The sequence below is a fragment of the Dipodomys ordii genome, unplaced genomic scaffold, assembly GCF_000151885.1.
Source record: "Dipodomys ordii isolate 6190 unplaced genomic scaffold, Dord_2.0 Scaffold13, whole genome shotgun sequence".
NCBI classification, from domain to species: domain Eukaryota; kingdom Metazoa; phylum Chordata; class Mammalia; order Rodentia; family Heteromyidae; genus Dipodomys; species Dipodomys ordii.
This window is the reverse complement of record NW_012267229.1, coordinates 24,345,058-24,357,184: the sequence shown is the minus strand read 5'-3', so window position 1 is coordinate 24,357,184 and position 12,127 is coordinate 24,345,058. Positions and strand designations below refer to the sequence as shown.

The 12,127-nt window shown below is 43.0% G+C and overlaps 1 protein-coding gene across 3 annotated transcripts in view; it reads left to right on the top strand.

The window, feature by feature from the left end:
* The window catches only part of Znf334 (zinc finger protein 334), a 12,879-nt gene extending 4,413 nt beyond the window's left edge, over window positions 1–8,466 (top strand). For 2 of the 3 annotated variants that reach the window (XM_013011091.1, XM_013011090.1), the window contains 3 exons: window positions 3,940–4,066; window positions 4,332–4,424; window positions 6,309–8,466. In XM_013011091.1, coding sequence (XP_012866545.1) covers window positions 4,033–4,066; window positions 4,332–4,424; window positions 6,309–8,116 — 1,935 coding nt within the window. In that variant the 5' untranslated portion in view covers window positions 3,940–4,032 and the 3' untranslated portion in view covers window positions 8,117–8,466. Of the gene's footprint in view, window positions 1–2,473; window positions 2,603–3,939; window positions 4,067–4,331; window positions 4,425–6,308 lie in introns of those variants that run through there. The other variant, XM_013011088.1, reaches the window with a different exon arrangement.
* Window positions 8,467–12,127: the final 3,661 nt, after the last annotated feature.

Genomic DNA, 12,127 nt, shown 5'->3' with positions numbered 1-12,127 from the left:
GTGGCGCTATGGCTCAAGTGGCAGAGCACTGGCCTTGAGCTGAAGAGCTGAGGGACAGCGCCCAGGCCCAGAGTTCAGGCCCCACGACCGGACCCCCCCCCCCAAAACAAGAAAGTTATGTCAGGCTTAGGACATTTCTGAGACTGACCTGTATGGTGTAATTCATCTACTGTCCCTTGTTCCATCTCTCTGTCACATACTAGCAGCATCCCACAGAACTTTGGCAGCCCCCAAATTCTTGCACAGATTCAAGGGGCAGGTGTCACCGACGCTGAGAACCACTGCAGAGTGATGATGGCAGAGGGCATTTAGTTCCCAAAATAAGCCCCGCCCCCACATTCTGCCACCTGATTTTGACCGAGTCTCCATGTTTCAGTCCTCCTTAGCTCTTATCCCCACGTGGTTTGTGACCTGAGCCAGGAACCATGTCCTCATTCCTTTTCCCTCTGCCTCTGGGCTGCGTGTGTGCAGAGCACCTAGCTGCACTTGTGCTTCAGTGGAGAGTCTGTGTACTACCTGTGGGTCTCCCCATGAGAAAGGCCCCTGATGCATTTCTCTTGGTGCCCCCATTAAGCAGTGCAGCTCACATTCATGTTCCTCATTTCATTTTGTGACCCCTGCTCTGAAATCAGGCCACTTGAGTTTCTTTTCCCTTTATGATGAGCACAGATCCATTTCTGAGAAAGTGAATACAGCCACTGGTCCTGCTGTGAAGGGCACTGTTCTGTCTGTGGGCAGAGGACTGATGATCTGTGATATCTCACTGCTTCTCCAACTCATTGGCCTTTTGCTTCCAGTAATTTTGTAATATTCTAATTATCAAGATCTTATATGTACACTGTGTTCCTGTAACTACAAGTTACTATTCATTGTTAGGAAGCTTGTAACTTTTTGGAGGGAATACTAATGGGGGACATAATTTGGATAATGTGACTACTTCTGATTTATGTGTGGAGGGCCATTGCTTGATGACAGGAGGGATGTTATTAAATCACTGCTGGAGTGTGTTGCGTCACAGTGAGGATGTGGAGGCTAGGAAGGCAGGCTAAGGTAACCTAGAAGATGTGTGGTGCTCTGTCTGCAGCGTCCCAGAGCACAGGGAATGCACATGTGTTGGCAGAATGGAAAGGCTGTTCCATTTTTTTTTACTGTTTTATTTTTAAATAAATTTGGACTTTGAAAAAATCATACAGAAAGAACTTACAGTCCTTTGTCTCTCATGACCTGAAGACTTTACTGGCCAATTACCCTATACAGTTCATTCCAGCCCGCTTACAATGCCTTTGTCTCAGTTGGGGAAAGCTGACTCTCATAATCTACACTCAAGTTATCTGTCTTCTCAGCTATGTCTACACATGTGGAAAACAATTTTCCTATGGAGAAGAGCTGAGGGCATGGATTAAGTGATAGAGTGTCTGCCTAGCAAGCCTATGACTTGAGTTCAAACACCAGTACCACTCCCCAAAATAAAAACAACAAAACTTTTTAAGTAGATAATTGTATACAGCTGTTTTTCACCTATAGTTATCACTGAATTGAATCAGAATGCTCTTCTCCACAGTTCCTTTGGGCAGTTCTTTTCTTTATCTCATCCACTATGCCTGTTGCTTCCCCCCCTCCTTTTTTTTTTTGCTAGTCCTGGGGCTTGAACTCAGGGCCTGGTGCTGTTCCTGAGCTTTAGTGCTCAAGGCTAGTACTCTACCACTTTGAGCCACAGTGCCATTTACAGCTTTTTGGTAGTTAATTGGGGATAAGCGTCTCACAGACTTTCCTGCCCAGGCTGCCTTTGAACCACAGTCCTTAGATCTCTAGCCTCCTTAGTAGCTAGGATTACAAATGTAAGCCATTGATGCTTGGCTGTTACTTGTTTTTAAGAAAGTTAATTTATATGGCACTATTTGTATTTTGTTTGCAATTCCCTTTCCATGTCGTGTTTGATTTTAGTTATTTGTTTTGGGGGTAGGCGACATTGCTGTCATTCTGAGTCAAAACTGCATATAAAGACATTTAGAGAAGGGCCACTTGTTTCTCATCTCTTCTTCCCTTTTCCCATTTCTGTCTCCCCACACTCCTCAAGAGGTGGCTAAGTTCATTCATTTCTGGTTACCCCCTCTGAATTTCTGTATTATACACATGGTGTTTTTGTGTGTACTTCCTTATAGCTCTTCCTTTTGTACATAAAGATAGCACCGTAGATATTCTTCACTTTTCTTAGCAGTATACCCTGGAGATCACTACATGTCCATTCATAGAGACCTTTCTCATTCTCCCAGTCACCTCATTTTGCCTTCTGACTACCATTCTTTGTCTCTTCTGACTTCCAAAACCAAATATCCACCTGTCCAATGGATATTTATGCCCACACTTCAAGAATTTCAAACATAGCGTCTAAAATGTTCCACTCCATTAGCTTCTTCTCAGATCTTTTGTTGGTGGTTTGTTCTACCAGCCTCAGCATACAATATTCATATCTACTGAGCTGATGATGCTAAGTAATTGCACAAAACATCTGCAGCACCAGCCAACCAGAGGCCAGCTCATCCTGCTCCTTGTCATTGCAAGATCCGTTCCCTCCTTCCCACTCCCACTGGAACTGCCTGAGGTCCTGTCTCACAGGACATCTTCATTTGACTTTTCATCTGCTCTCCATTTTTCAGCGTAGGAGATAGAAACATTTTCTTTAGAGGACCAGATGATAAATATTTTCAGCTTTCCTAGCCACATGGTGTCTGTCAGATATATTCATCATAAGGTTGTAGCAAACAGTCACCAGCAATGTGTAAACATGATATGGCCAGATCTAGAGCTCAGCAGATGGCTTCTATCCATGGCTGTTGTTTGCCAACCCCTATATTCTGAAGCATTCTAAAATACACATTTGGCCACAGTACTCCAGTATGTCATATATATGCCATTATACATATATATATATACATACATATATATTTCCACTATTCTCAACAATGACAAAGTCAAGAACAAGAAATACTCCAGGGAGTATTGTGTTGTGCAAGAATGTTTTACAGATGTATTGCACTGAATAAAAAGTCTTGAGATTGAATTCTAGGGAAAAATGGCCTCTGTTCTCTGCCTTCTGTCCAGGCTCCCAGGTTCTTTTATACAAAAATAGCTGTGAGTTTTAATCTTTACATCTGTCTTGTCTAGTGTATTTTTTTGTTCATCACATTTTGACAAAGCACACTGTATTTCACATCCAAAAGTACTCCTTCCAAAGAAGTCTAACGACAAAATGGAAAAACTACTTTTCTCCTTTATTTATTTATTTATTTTTGGGTCCGGTCGTGGGGCCTGAACTCTGGGCCTGAGTGCTGTCCCTCAGCTCTTCAGCTCAAGGCTAGCGCTCTACCACTTGAGCCACAGTGCCACTTCCGGCTTTTTTTCTTTTTTGCTTATGTGGTGCTGAGGAATCGAACCCAGGGCCTCTGGCATGCAAGGCAAGCGCTCTACCACTGAGCCACCTTCCCAGACCTACTTTTCTCCTTTTTCTCCATTTTTCTACTTTTTCTCCATTTCTGTGTGTCTGACTATCATTGCTCTTTTCTGAAGGTATGTGTTTCTGTGTTGCTTCATCAGAATGGATGCCCCTTGAGAGCAGGACCAGTATTTTTAGGAGAGTCAGTATTTAGGACATAGTGCAAACTCCATACATTTTAAAAATTCATGTTAAAACAATGAATAGGATGGGCTGGGACACAGCTCAAGTGGTAGAGCACCGCCTGGCAAGCATAAGGCCCTGAATTTAAACCCAGCACTGCCCCCCCCCCCCGCAAAAAAAGTGACAGGATATTTCTAATTTTCTAGCCTTCACCAACAATAACACCTTAGGGTATATGGTTAACCACAGCAGTGGTCTTACATTTGATGTTCCCATAGATTTGATGTCACTGGGTTCTAATCAGCTTAAATGTGCTCTTTCAGAAATCCATTTCCTTCACGGACTTGACAGTGGACTTCACCCATGAGGAGTGGCTGCGGCTGGGCCCTGTGCAACGGCTCCTGTACAGGGAAGTGATGCTGGAAAACTACAGCAACCTCATCTCAGTGGGTGAGTGTGCTGTCCTGCGCAGCTCCCCAGAGTATCCTTCCCTTCTGTGCCAAGGCTTTAGAATCAAATTACCTGGTCTTGAGCATCAGGGGAGAAAGATGATTCAAAAACATTCGTGTGAGCATACACAGGCACATGCACGCACACACATACTCTGCCTTCTCCCACCCTTCACTAAATGTTCTGACTTCACCCGTTAGAGTCCCTGAAATCCAAAGAGCTTGTTCCAGTTCTGTCTATGTCTTTTGTCTTTTCTCATTAACAGGGATACATACTAGCAAACCAGATGTGATCTTCAAGTTGGAGCAAGGGGAAGAACCATGGATAGGGGATGAAATCACAAGGCAGAACCACACAGGTGCGTAAATGATAACTGAGCTGGCAGAAACCACGGACTTGAGTTCCTGTGTGGCTGGTGATGACAGAGCTCTGGAGGTGGTGTGAGGTCAATGAGCTTTCATGCCACAGATTCCTAAGCACTCTCCCCAAATGTACATCTTCTATTGAAGCTTATAAAGATTTTTTGCCACTGAGTGACCTATCCCTAGAAGCTAAGTCCTCTTTTTCCACAACCATTTCTATGGCATTCTCTCCTTGCCTTCCTTGCCCCACTACTGTCATGGAACTGTGGTTTCTGCTTTTTTTAAATTGTGCCAGTACTGGGACTTGAACTCTGAGACTTGTGTATTGCTTAGGTTTTTTTCTCTCATGGCTGCTGCACTACTACTTAAGGGTCTTTGCTGGCTAATTGGAGAGAAAAATTTAACAGACTTGCTGCTGGCTTCAAACTGAGATTCTCAGATCTCAGCCTCCAGTACCTAGGATTATAGGTGTGAGCCACTGATTCACAGCTAGGCATGCTTTATATTCAAAATAAGTGGAAATAAGTAATATATAAATATATAAGTACATATGTGTATAAATATCAGTATATATACATATGTATGTGTATATATACGTATTTGTCTTTAGAATGTAAGGTTTTTGTTTTATTTTTGATTGGTTGTAGGGCTTGAACTCGGGGCTTGGGCACTATCCATTCCTGAGCTATTTTGCTCAAGGCTAGTACTCTCCCACTTGGAGCAACAGTGCTTTGTCCAGTTTTCTGGTTGTTAGTTGGAGCTAAGACTCATAAACTTACTGCCCAGGCTGGCTTTGAACTGTGATTCTCAGATCTCAGCCTCCTGAGCAGGCAGAAGCCACCAGTACCTGGATTAGAAAGTAAGTTTTTACTGAGTGGAAGTGGCTTGAGTGAATTGAGGTTTGAAGCATAATTTAGACAAAAAACTCCATCAAACTTTATCTCCAAAATAACCAGCCAAAAGTAGGGATGGGGTAGTGACTCAAGTGGCAGAGTGCCAGATAAGCAAACATAAGACTGCCAAACTCTAGTACCACCAAAAATAATAATAAATGTTAATTTTTTTAAGTTTATTGGTTAATGAAGATTGAGCCCCAAGCCTTGCACATGCTCAGTGAGTGCTCTCCCACTTGAGCTATGCCCCAGCATTTCTTTCTGTTTTTATTTTGTTTTTGTGATAGGGTCCCCAGTTTTTGCCCAGGCTAGCCTCAAACTTTAGCTCTTCCTATCCCTACTGTCAAAGTAACTGGAATATTGTGGGCATGTGCCTGGCTTTAAAAATACATCTTGATTTATATGATCTTTCTAATTTGTTGGGGTTTTTTGTTTGCTTGTTTGTTTTGTTTTTCCTCCCTACGGTTTAAGAAATAGAAATAGTTTTTATTCCCAGCCTCAGAAGGGTTGGGCCTAGGGTGGAGCAAATAAGTGTCCTAGCACAGAGCTTAAGAAGATCCTCCTCTCATTTTAGGGCTGTAACTTCCCAGGCTGTCCGCTTTCCTTTCTCTACTCGTAGCCATGCTCAAACGTCAGCGTTCCCTCCTCCCTGCAGTATGTCTTACCCTTTCCTTGTGTTTGTGTCAGCACTGGCCATCTTTCTGAGGTCTTACTCTATCTTATTTTTCTCTTCAGTTCATACATTTTTCTATTGCAGTCAATACTTCAGTCAGCCACACTTCCAGTATATGCAAGTATTGTTCCCTGTGGCTGTTTTTTTTCCAGTCTATGCTTTGCCAAGTGTCAAGGGCTCTTGAGTGTTCTTCCTTTAATCCTGGGAGGCTGGGTTTGAAGTGTACACACCAGGGTATTGATATACATTCTCGTTTCATAGCATTGCATGTGTGTAAAGCCTCACAAATTATTGTCCATTATGCTCCTTTCTAGAAGATGATGGTGCCTTAGAGAAGGACCCAGAAATCCAAGACAAACATTTGAATCAAATTGTATTCAACAATGAAACAATGATTACAGAAAAAAATTATGTATTTGGGAACACATTTACCCTGGGCATGAATAATCTTCCCTCAAGAGAAGTACTTTATAAATCTGATTCAGATAGAAACTGCTTGAAAATGAATTCAGAAATAATTGTAAAAGAAAGCAAAGAAAATGCAAAAGTTCCTAATGAACACAGTGAATGCGAGAAGTCACTACTCCATGCTAATCATGAGAAAGGTCATTCAGGAAAGAAAAAGTCCAAAAGTAACCAGATGAGGGAAGTCGGGAGTCAAGATGAAGATGTTCTGCTGCATCTGAACAATGAGGCTTTGAAACTACCTCTCGCCCATAAGAAACATGGGAAGTCCTTCCAGCTGCCAGTTCTTTCTGCACAGAAGGAGAAACATGCTGAACAGAAGTCAAATGAATGTGAGGACTGTGGGAGAAGATTTTCTAAAAGGTCCACCCTCGTTGCCCATCAGAGAATCCATACGGGGGAGAAACCCTATGCTTGCAGTGACTGTAGGAAAACCTTCCGTGTGAAGACAAGCCTCACACGACACCAGAGAATTCATACTGGAGAGAGACCCTACGAGTGCAGTGCGTGCGGGAAAACCTTCATCGACAAGTCTGCCCTCCTCGTGCATCAGAAAATTCACGGAGGGGAGAAGTCCTATGAGTGCGATGAATGTGGAAAGACTTTCTTTCGGAAGTCAGCCCTCGCAGAGCATTTTAGGTCTCACACAGGGGAGAAGCCTTACGAATGTGAGGAGTGTGGGGAAGCCTTCAGCAAGAAATCTTACCTCATTGTGCATCAGAGAACTCACAGGGGAGAGAAGCCAAATGAGTGTAAAGAATGTGGGAGAACCTTCTTCTGCCAGTCGGCTCTGACAGCACATCAGAGAATCCACACTGGGGAGAAACCCTATGAGTGCAGTGAGTGTGAGAAAACCTTCTTTTGCCAGTCAGCCCTCAATGTGCATCAGAGGAGCCACACGGGAGAGAAGCCCTATGAATGCAGTCAGTGTGGCAAGTTCTTATGTACCAAGTCTGCCCTAACCGCACACCAGGCCATTCACAGAGGAAAGAAGTCTTACGAATGTAGTGAGTGTGGGAAGCTCTTCTACCATAAGTCAACGCTGGCTATACATCAGAGCACTCACACTGGAGAGAAGCAGGAGGCGCTCAATCAGTGTGATGGAATGTCTTCTGTGCAGTCAGACTGCAGTGAGCGTGAGAGTGTTAGCACAGAGGAGAACCCTGAGTGTCCTGAGCCTGAGCATGAAGTCAGCAAGAGCCCACCCCCCTTACTAGGTCGGAGAACTATCTGGGACAAGCCCTATGAATGCAGTGATTGTGGGAGGGCCTACTGCAGGAAGTCAGCTCTCACACATCATCAGAGAACACACTCAGGCGAGAGACCCTATGAGTGTAACGAGTGTGGGAAAACCTTCTCCCAGAAGTTTTCCTTTAGTGAACATCTGCGAACTCACACTGGGGAGAAGCCATATGATTGTAAGGAGTGTGGGAAAACTTTCTGCCACAAGTCAGCCTTCAGAGTACATCAGAGAATTCACACAGGAGAAAAACCCTATGAATGTAATGAATGTGGGAAAACGTACCGCCGGCTGTGGACACTCAATGAACATCAGAAAATACACACAGGAGAGAAACCATATGAATGTGACATATGTGAGAAAACATTCCGCCACAAATCAAACTTCCTGTTACATCAGAAAACTCACAAGGAGTAAGTTCCAAGAAAGCAACAAATAATTCACCTAATGCCAAAACTAAATGGTATCAGTAAGGAGTTGGGAATTTTTCCGGTCAAGTCAGAGAGCTCACAATAGATGAGAGATACAGTCTGTTTAATAAATGAAGTGGAACAGTCATTGTAAACCATGAGAATGCTCGACACCATTTCAAACACCATGCCAAGTGTGCCTCCTCTTTGAATATGAAGCATGTTATTTAGGTTTAATTGTTGATTGTTCTCCATTCTTGGTATATGCTAGTGTGAGGCCCTAATTTTACTTCATTCCAAACCAGTGTCACTTAATCAACAATGCAGGCTGAATAATTTACAGCTTATAAATTTACAGTGTCTTGAAATCTCAGCTTGGTTTTTGCTTTCTAACCATGTCTCTGTTGTCTAATGACAGCCCCCAGTCCCTGTATCTGCAAAGGTAACCAGAGGACTGGCTGGGGCAGCTCAGTTCTACTTGTGATGAGTTTAACACTGGAGCCTTTGATACAGCTGAGCAAATGAAAGCCCTTTCTAGGATGCTTCTAAGGAAAGAGGGTGCAGCACAGCGGGAGTGTGATCCCCACACTTCCAGCAGTAGGGAAAAAACAGATTTAAACAGCAAAAGTTTGAACCCGAGTGTTTATCTCTCTGATCTTACCTCATAATATCCACACATCCCTGTTGTGTCAGTGGTTTGATTATATCAGTATGTTTTCAAAAACCTCTGGGATTATCTAATAAGCATGTTTGTAGATATATTCTTTGAAATTCAGACTCAGAAAAAGGAAGAGCCTCTATAATGCTAATTAGAAATGTATTAGATGAGTCACTTGCTATAATTCCAGCTACTCAGGAGGCTGAGATCTGAGGATTGAGGCTTAAAGTCAGCCTAGGCAGAAAAAGTCTGTGAGACTCTTTATCTCCAGTTAACCACCAGAAATCCAGAAGTAGTGCTGTGGCTCAAAGTACGGTAGAGCGCTAGCCTTGAGCGAAAAGAGTTTGGGGACAGCGTCCAGGCCCCAAATTCAAGCCCCCCCCCAAAAAAAGAAAGTATTGTATGGATATAGGCATTTAGGACTGGATGCCTTTTATGGCCTAAATATTCTTAAGTCCTGACTGCTGTGAATGGGAAATGATAACCCATTTCTGGCCTCTCTGCCACGTTATGGAATGGCAGAGGTAGGATGAAATGGGTTCATCTCATTGGTAAAACAGAATAATAACAGTTTTCTTAGCTCAAGTCTTTTCCTCTTTGTGGTGAGCTTTCCTTGCATTGCTTATGGCTATGCTGGTAGACTGGCCTCATTCGCTTCCTCAGCTAATGGCCTGCTTGGTGGTCACTTTAACCACCTATCAGCCCAGTCTCAATCAGTAGCAGAGGTCTGTTTGCTGTATTTGAGCCTGAACCTTCTCTATTTGGATTGTAGGGGTGGAAAAAGGTGCCTCCACCTGAAGCTTAATTTATCTGCCCATTTATTCAGTCCTTACTTGAGTCCTTCAGTGAGATAAGTGTATATAATAAGTGTGCACAGGTATATATGTTAAATATATATATGAACATATACTTAGATGTGAATATGTGTTGTGTGTATTTGTATACCATTCTTATGTAACTTGTCTCTTGCTTTAAAATTGTCAGTAGATAGAGTTTCAAAGACAATTTTTTGTCACAACTTTGGCCAAGTTTTTTGCTGATATATAAATATTTAGCTTGGTCTTGCCAAACTTACTATCTATTGTAAATGAAGCTGGTGGACTACTTTGTACCTTCAGAACTTGGCTTTGCTGAGATCTGTATACTCGCTGTCTGTAGCTGTACTGTCTGCTTGTTCACTTGCCTTGAGTTAGAAAACCAGAGTTCTGCCTAATGCTGTATTTTCTTTCCTATGGGTTTGATTGATATTATATAGGTGGAAAAACTATATGGTGAGACATTTTTTCAAATATGATGAAAAATATAAATGTCTACATCCAAGAAGTTCAGTAAGCTTCAGACAGGATTAAAAAAAAAAAGCTCAGCAAAATAAAACTTTAAGGCACATAGAAATCAAAATCCAATTTAATAAAGAGAAAAATCTCTAAAATAGCCAAAAGGACATGACACTAGGAAATATTTTCCCGGGGCTGACATAACAAATGAACCTAAGCCGTGTGATGTACAACCACAGAAATCTGAGGTTAGAAGTCTGAGGTCAAGGCTGTGTTCTTTCTGAAGGTATTAGAAGATGGCCTTCCCCAGGCTTCTTCTAGCTGCTCTGGCTATGCCTTGGTTTGTGTCAACTTTTTTTTTCTTGGTGGCCCTAGGATTCGAAATTAGTGCCTTGCCCTGCTAGAAAGCACTCTACAGTGGAGTAATACTTCCAGCCCTTTGGGCTCTGTTTGTTTTTAGCTGGGGCCCATCCTTTTGCCTGGGCCAGCCTCAGACAGCTCCATAGTAATTGGAATTTCTGGTATGAACTACCAGACTACCTTGTTTGTTGAGATTATAGCTGGGTTCAAACCATGACCCTGCCTCTATTCTACCTGAGAGGCTAGGATTATGGGAGATGTGCCATCCACCTAGCCCTCTAATATTTACATGACATTTTGGTTATACATGTTTTTGTCTTTCCCCACTTTGTAAGGACTTACTGGATTAAGGAACAGCTGGATCCAAGGATGGCTTAATCTTGACTGTTTACCTTGTCTCCAAATGACAAAACATTCTGACATACTGGAGGTTGTTTAGGAACTTGGTGATTCAACCTGTAACACAAGGAAATGTAATCATTGTCTCTTGCTATACAGAAAATTACTCCCCAAAGTTAGCAGCTTAAAACAATGTTACTATTTCATTGTAAATGTTTAAAACTTGGGAGAATTTAGCTAGGCTGAAGGAGCCACTTTTACAATGACACCCTTACATGGCTGTTAGCAGGAAACTTCAGTTCCTCATTTGACCCCTCCATAGTTTCCTGGGTGCCCTCATGACATCCCCCAGGTGAGTGACCCATGAGAACAAGACAGAATCCACATCTCCTTTGTAGCCTGGCTTGGAAGTCATAACTCACTATACTGACTTGGTTTCACAGACAAACCTTGAGATGTAGCAGAAGATCACACCTTGTGCTGTGTCTAGATATCTAACATTTGTTCCTCTAGAACCATGCTCCACCCCCTCCACAAAGTAGACTAGGAGCTACATCTGCTAAGATCTGTGACCCTTAGGGTAGGGGCCCTAGCCAGTACTCATTATAGCTAGGGCTTTCCTTAGGCCTCTAAAATCATTTCTGTTGTCATTCCCGGATCAATCAAAGCAGAGCAGCACGTGATCTCTGGATGGATGGGCTTGTTAAAGAGATAGGATCTTACGCGATTGTGGGGAATTGGTTACATGATTGACTCTGTGGTTGGTTTGGGGGCTTGGAATCCATAGGCCAAGCAGGAGAGAAGAGCCAGTGGGGGAAAACAAAGCAAGCTGAAGCCACAGAAGCAGGTAGGCCTGTGTTACTCTTCAGTGTCATCAACCCAGGCAATGTGGGTAGCCTAACCATGCCTATGCCCAGAGCAGGAGGAGCTACTGGACTTGCCTTTGAACAGAGGGCCACTAGAGGCCTGGCTTCTGGCCTCCACCAACAGGAAAGCCTTCAGGTAAGAATAAATGCTGTTGCTACAGACACCCAAGCACAAAGACACAAAATGGCTGCTTTTCTACCTTATCCTCCACAGTCCACACAGAAATGCTCCTTATGGTCCATTGTCACTGAAACACATCTGGGAATACATACAGAGCCAATGGAGAGGGTCACCTTACAGACTAGAGATGGGAGACTACCTTAGTTTCCTATACTTCTTTATAGTCTTTATTGTTTTTTCCTTTATTCCTTTCCAGTGTACTGTTTGTTCGTGGACGTGATGCTATAATGGGTGCTGTCAGCGAGCAGTGCCAGAAACAGGTGGACATGTGTCCCTGCAGACGGCCAGAAGTCCTTCACTTTGGCATTTTCCTGGGTTAGCTAATGAATGATCCGGCAAC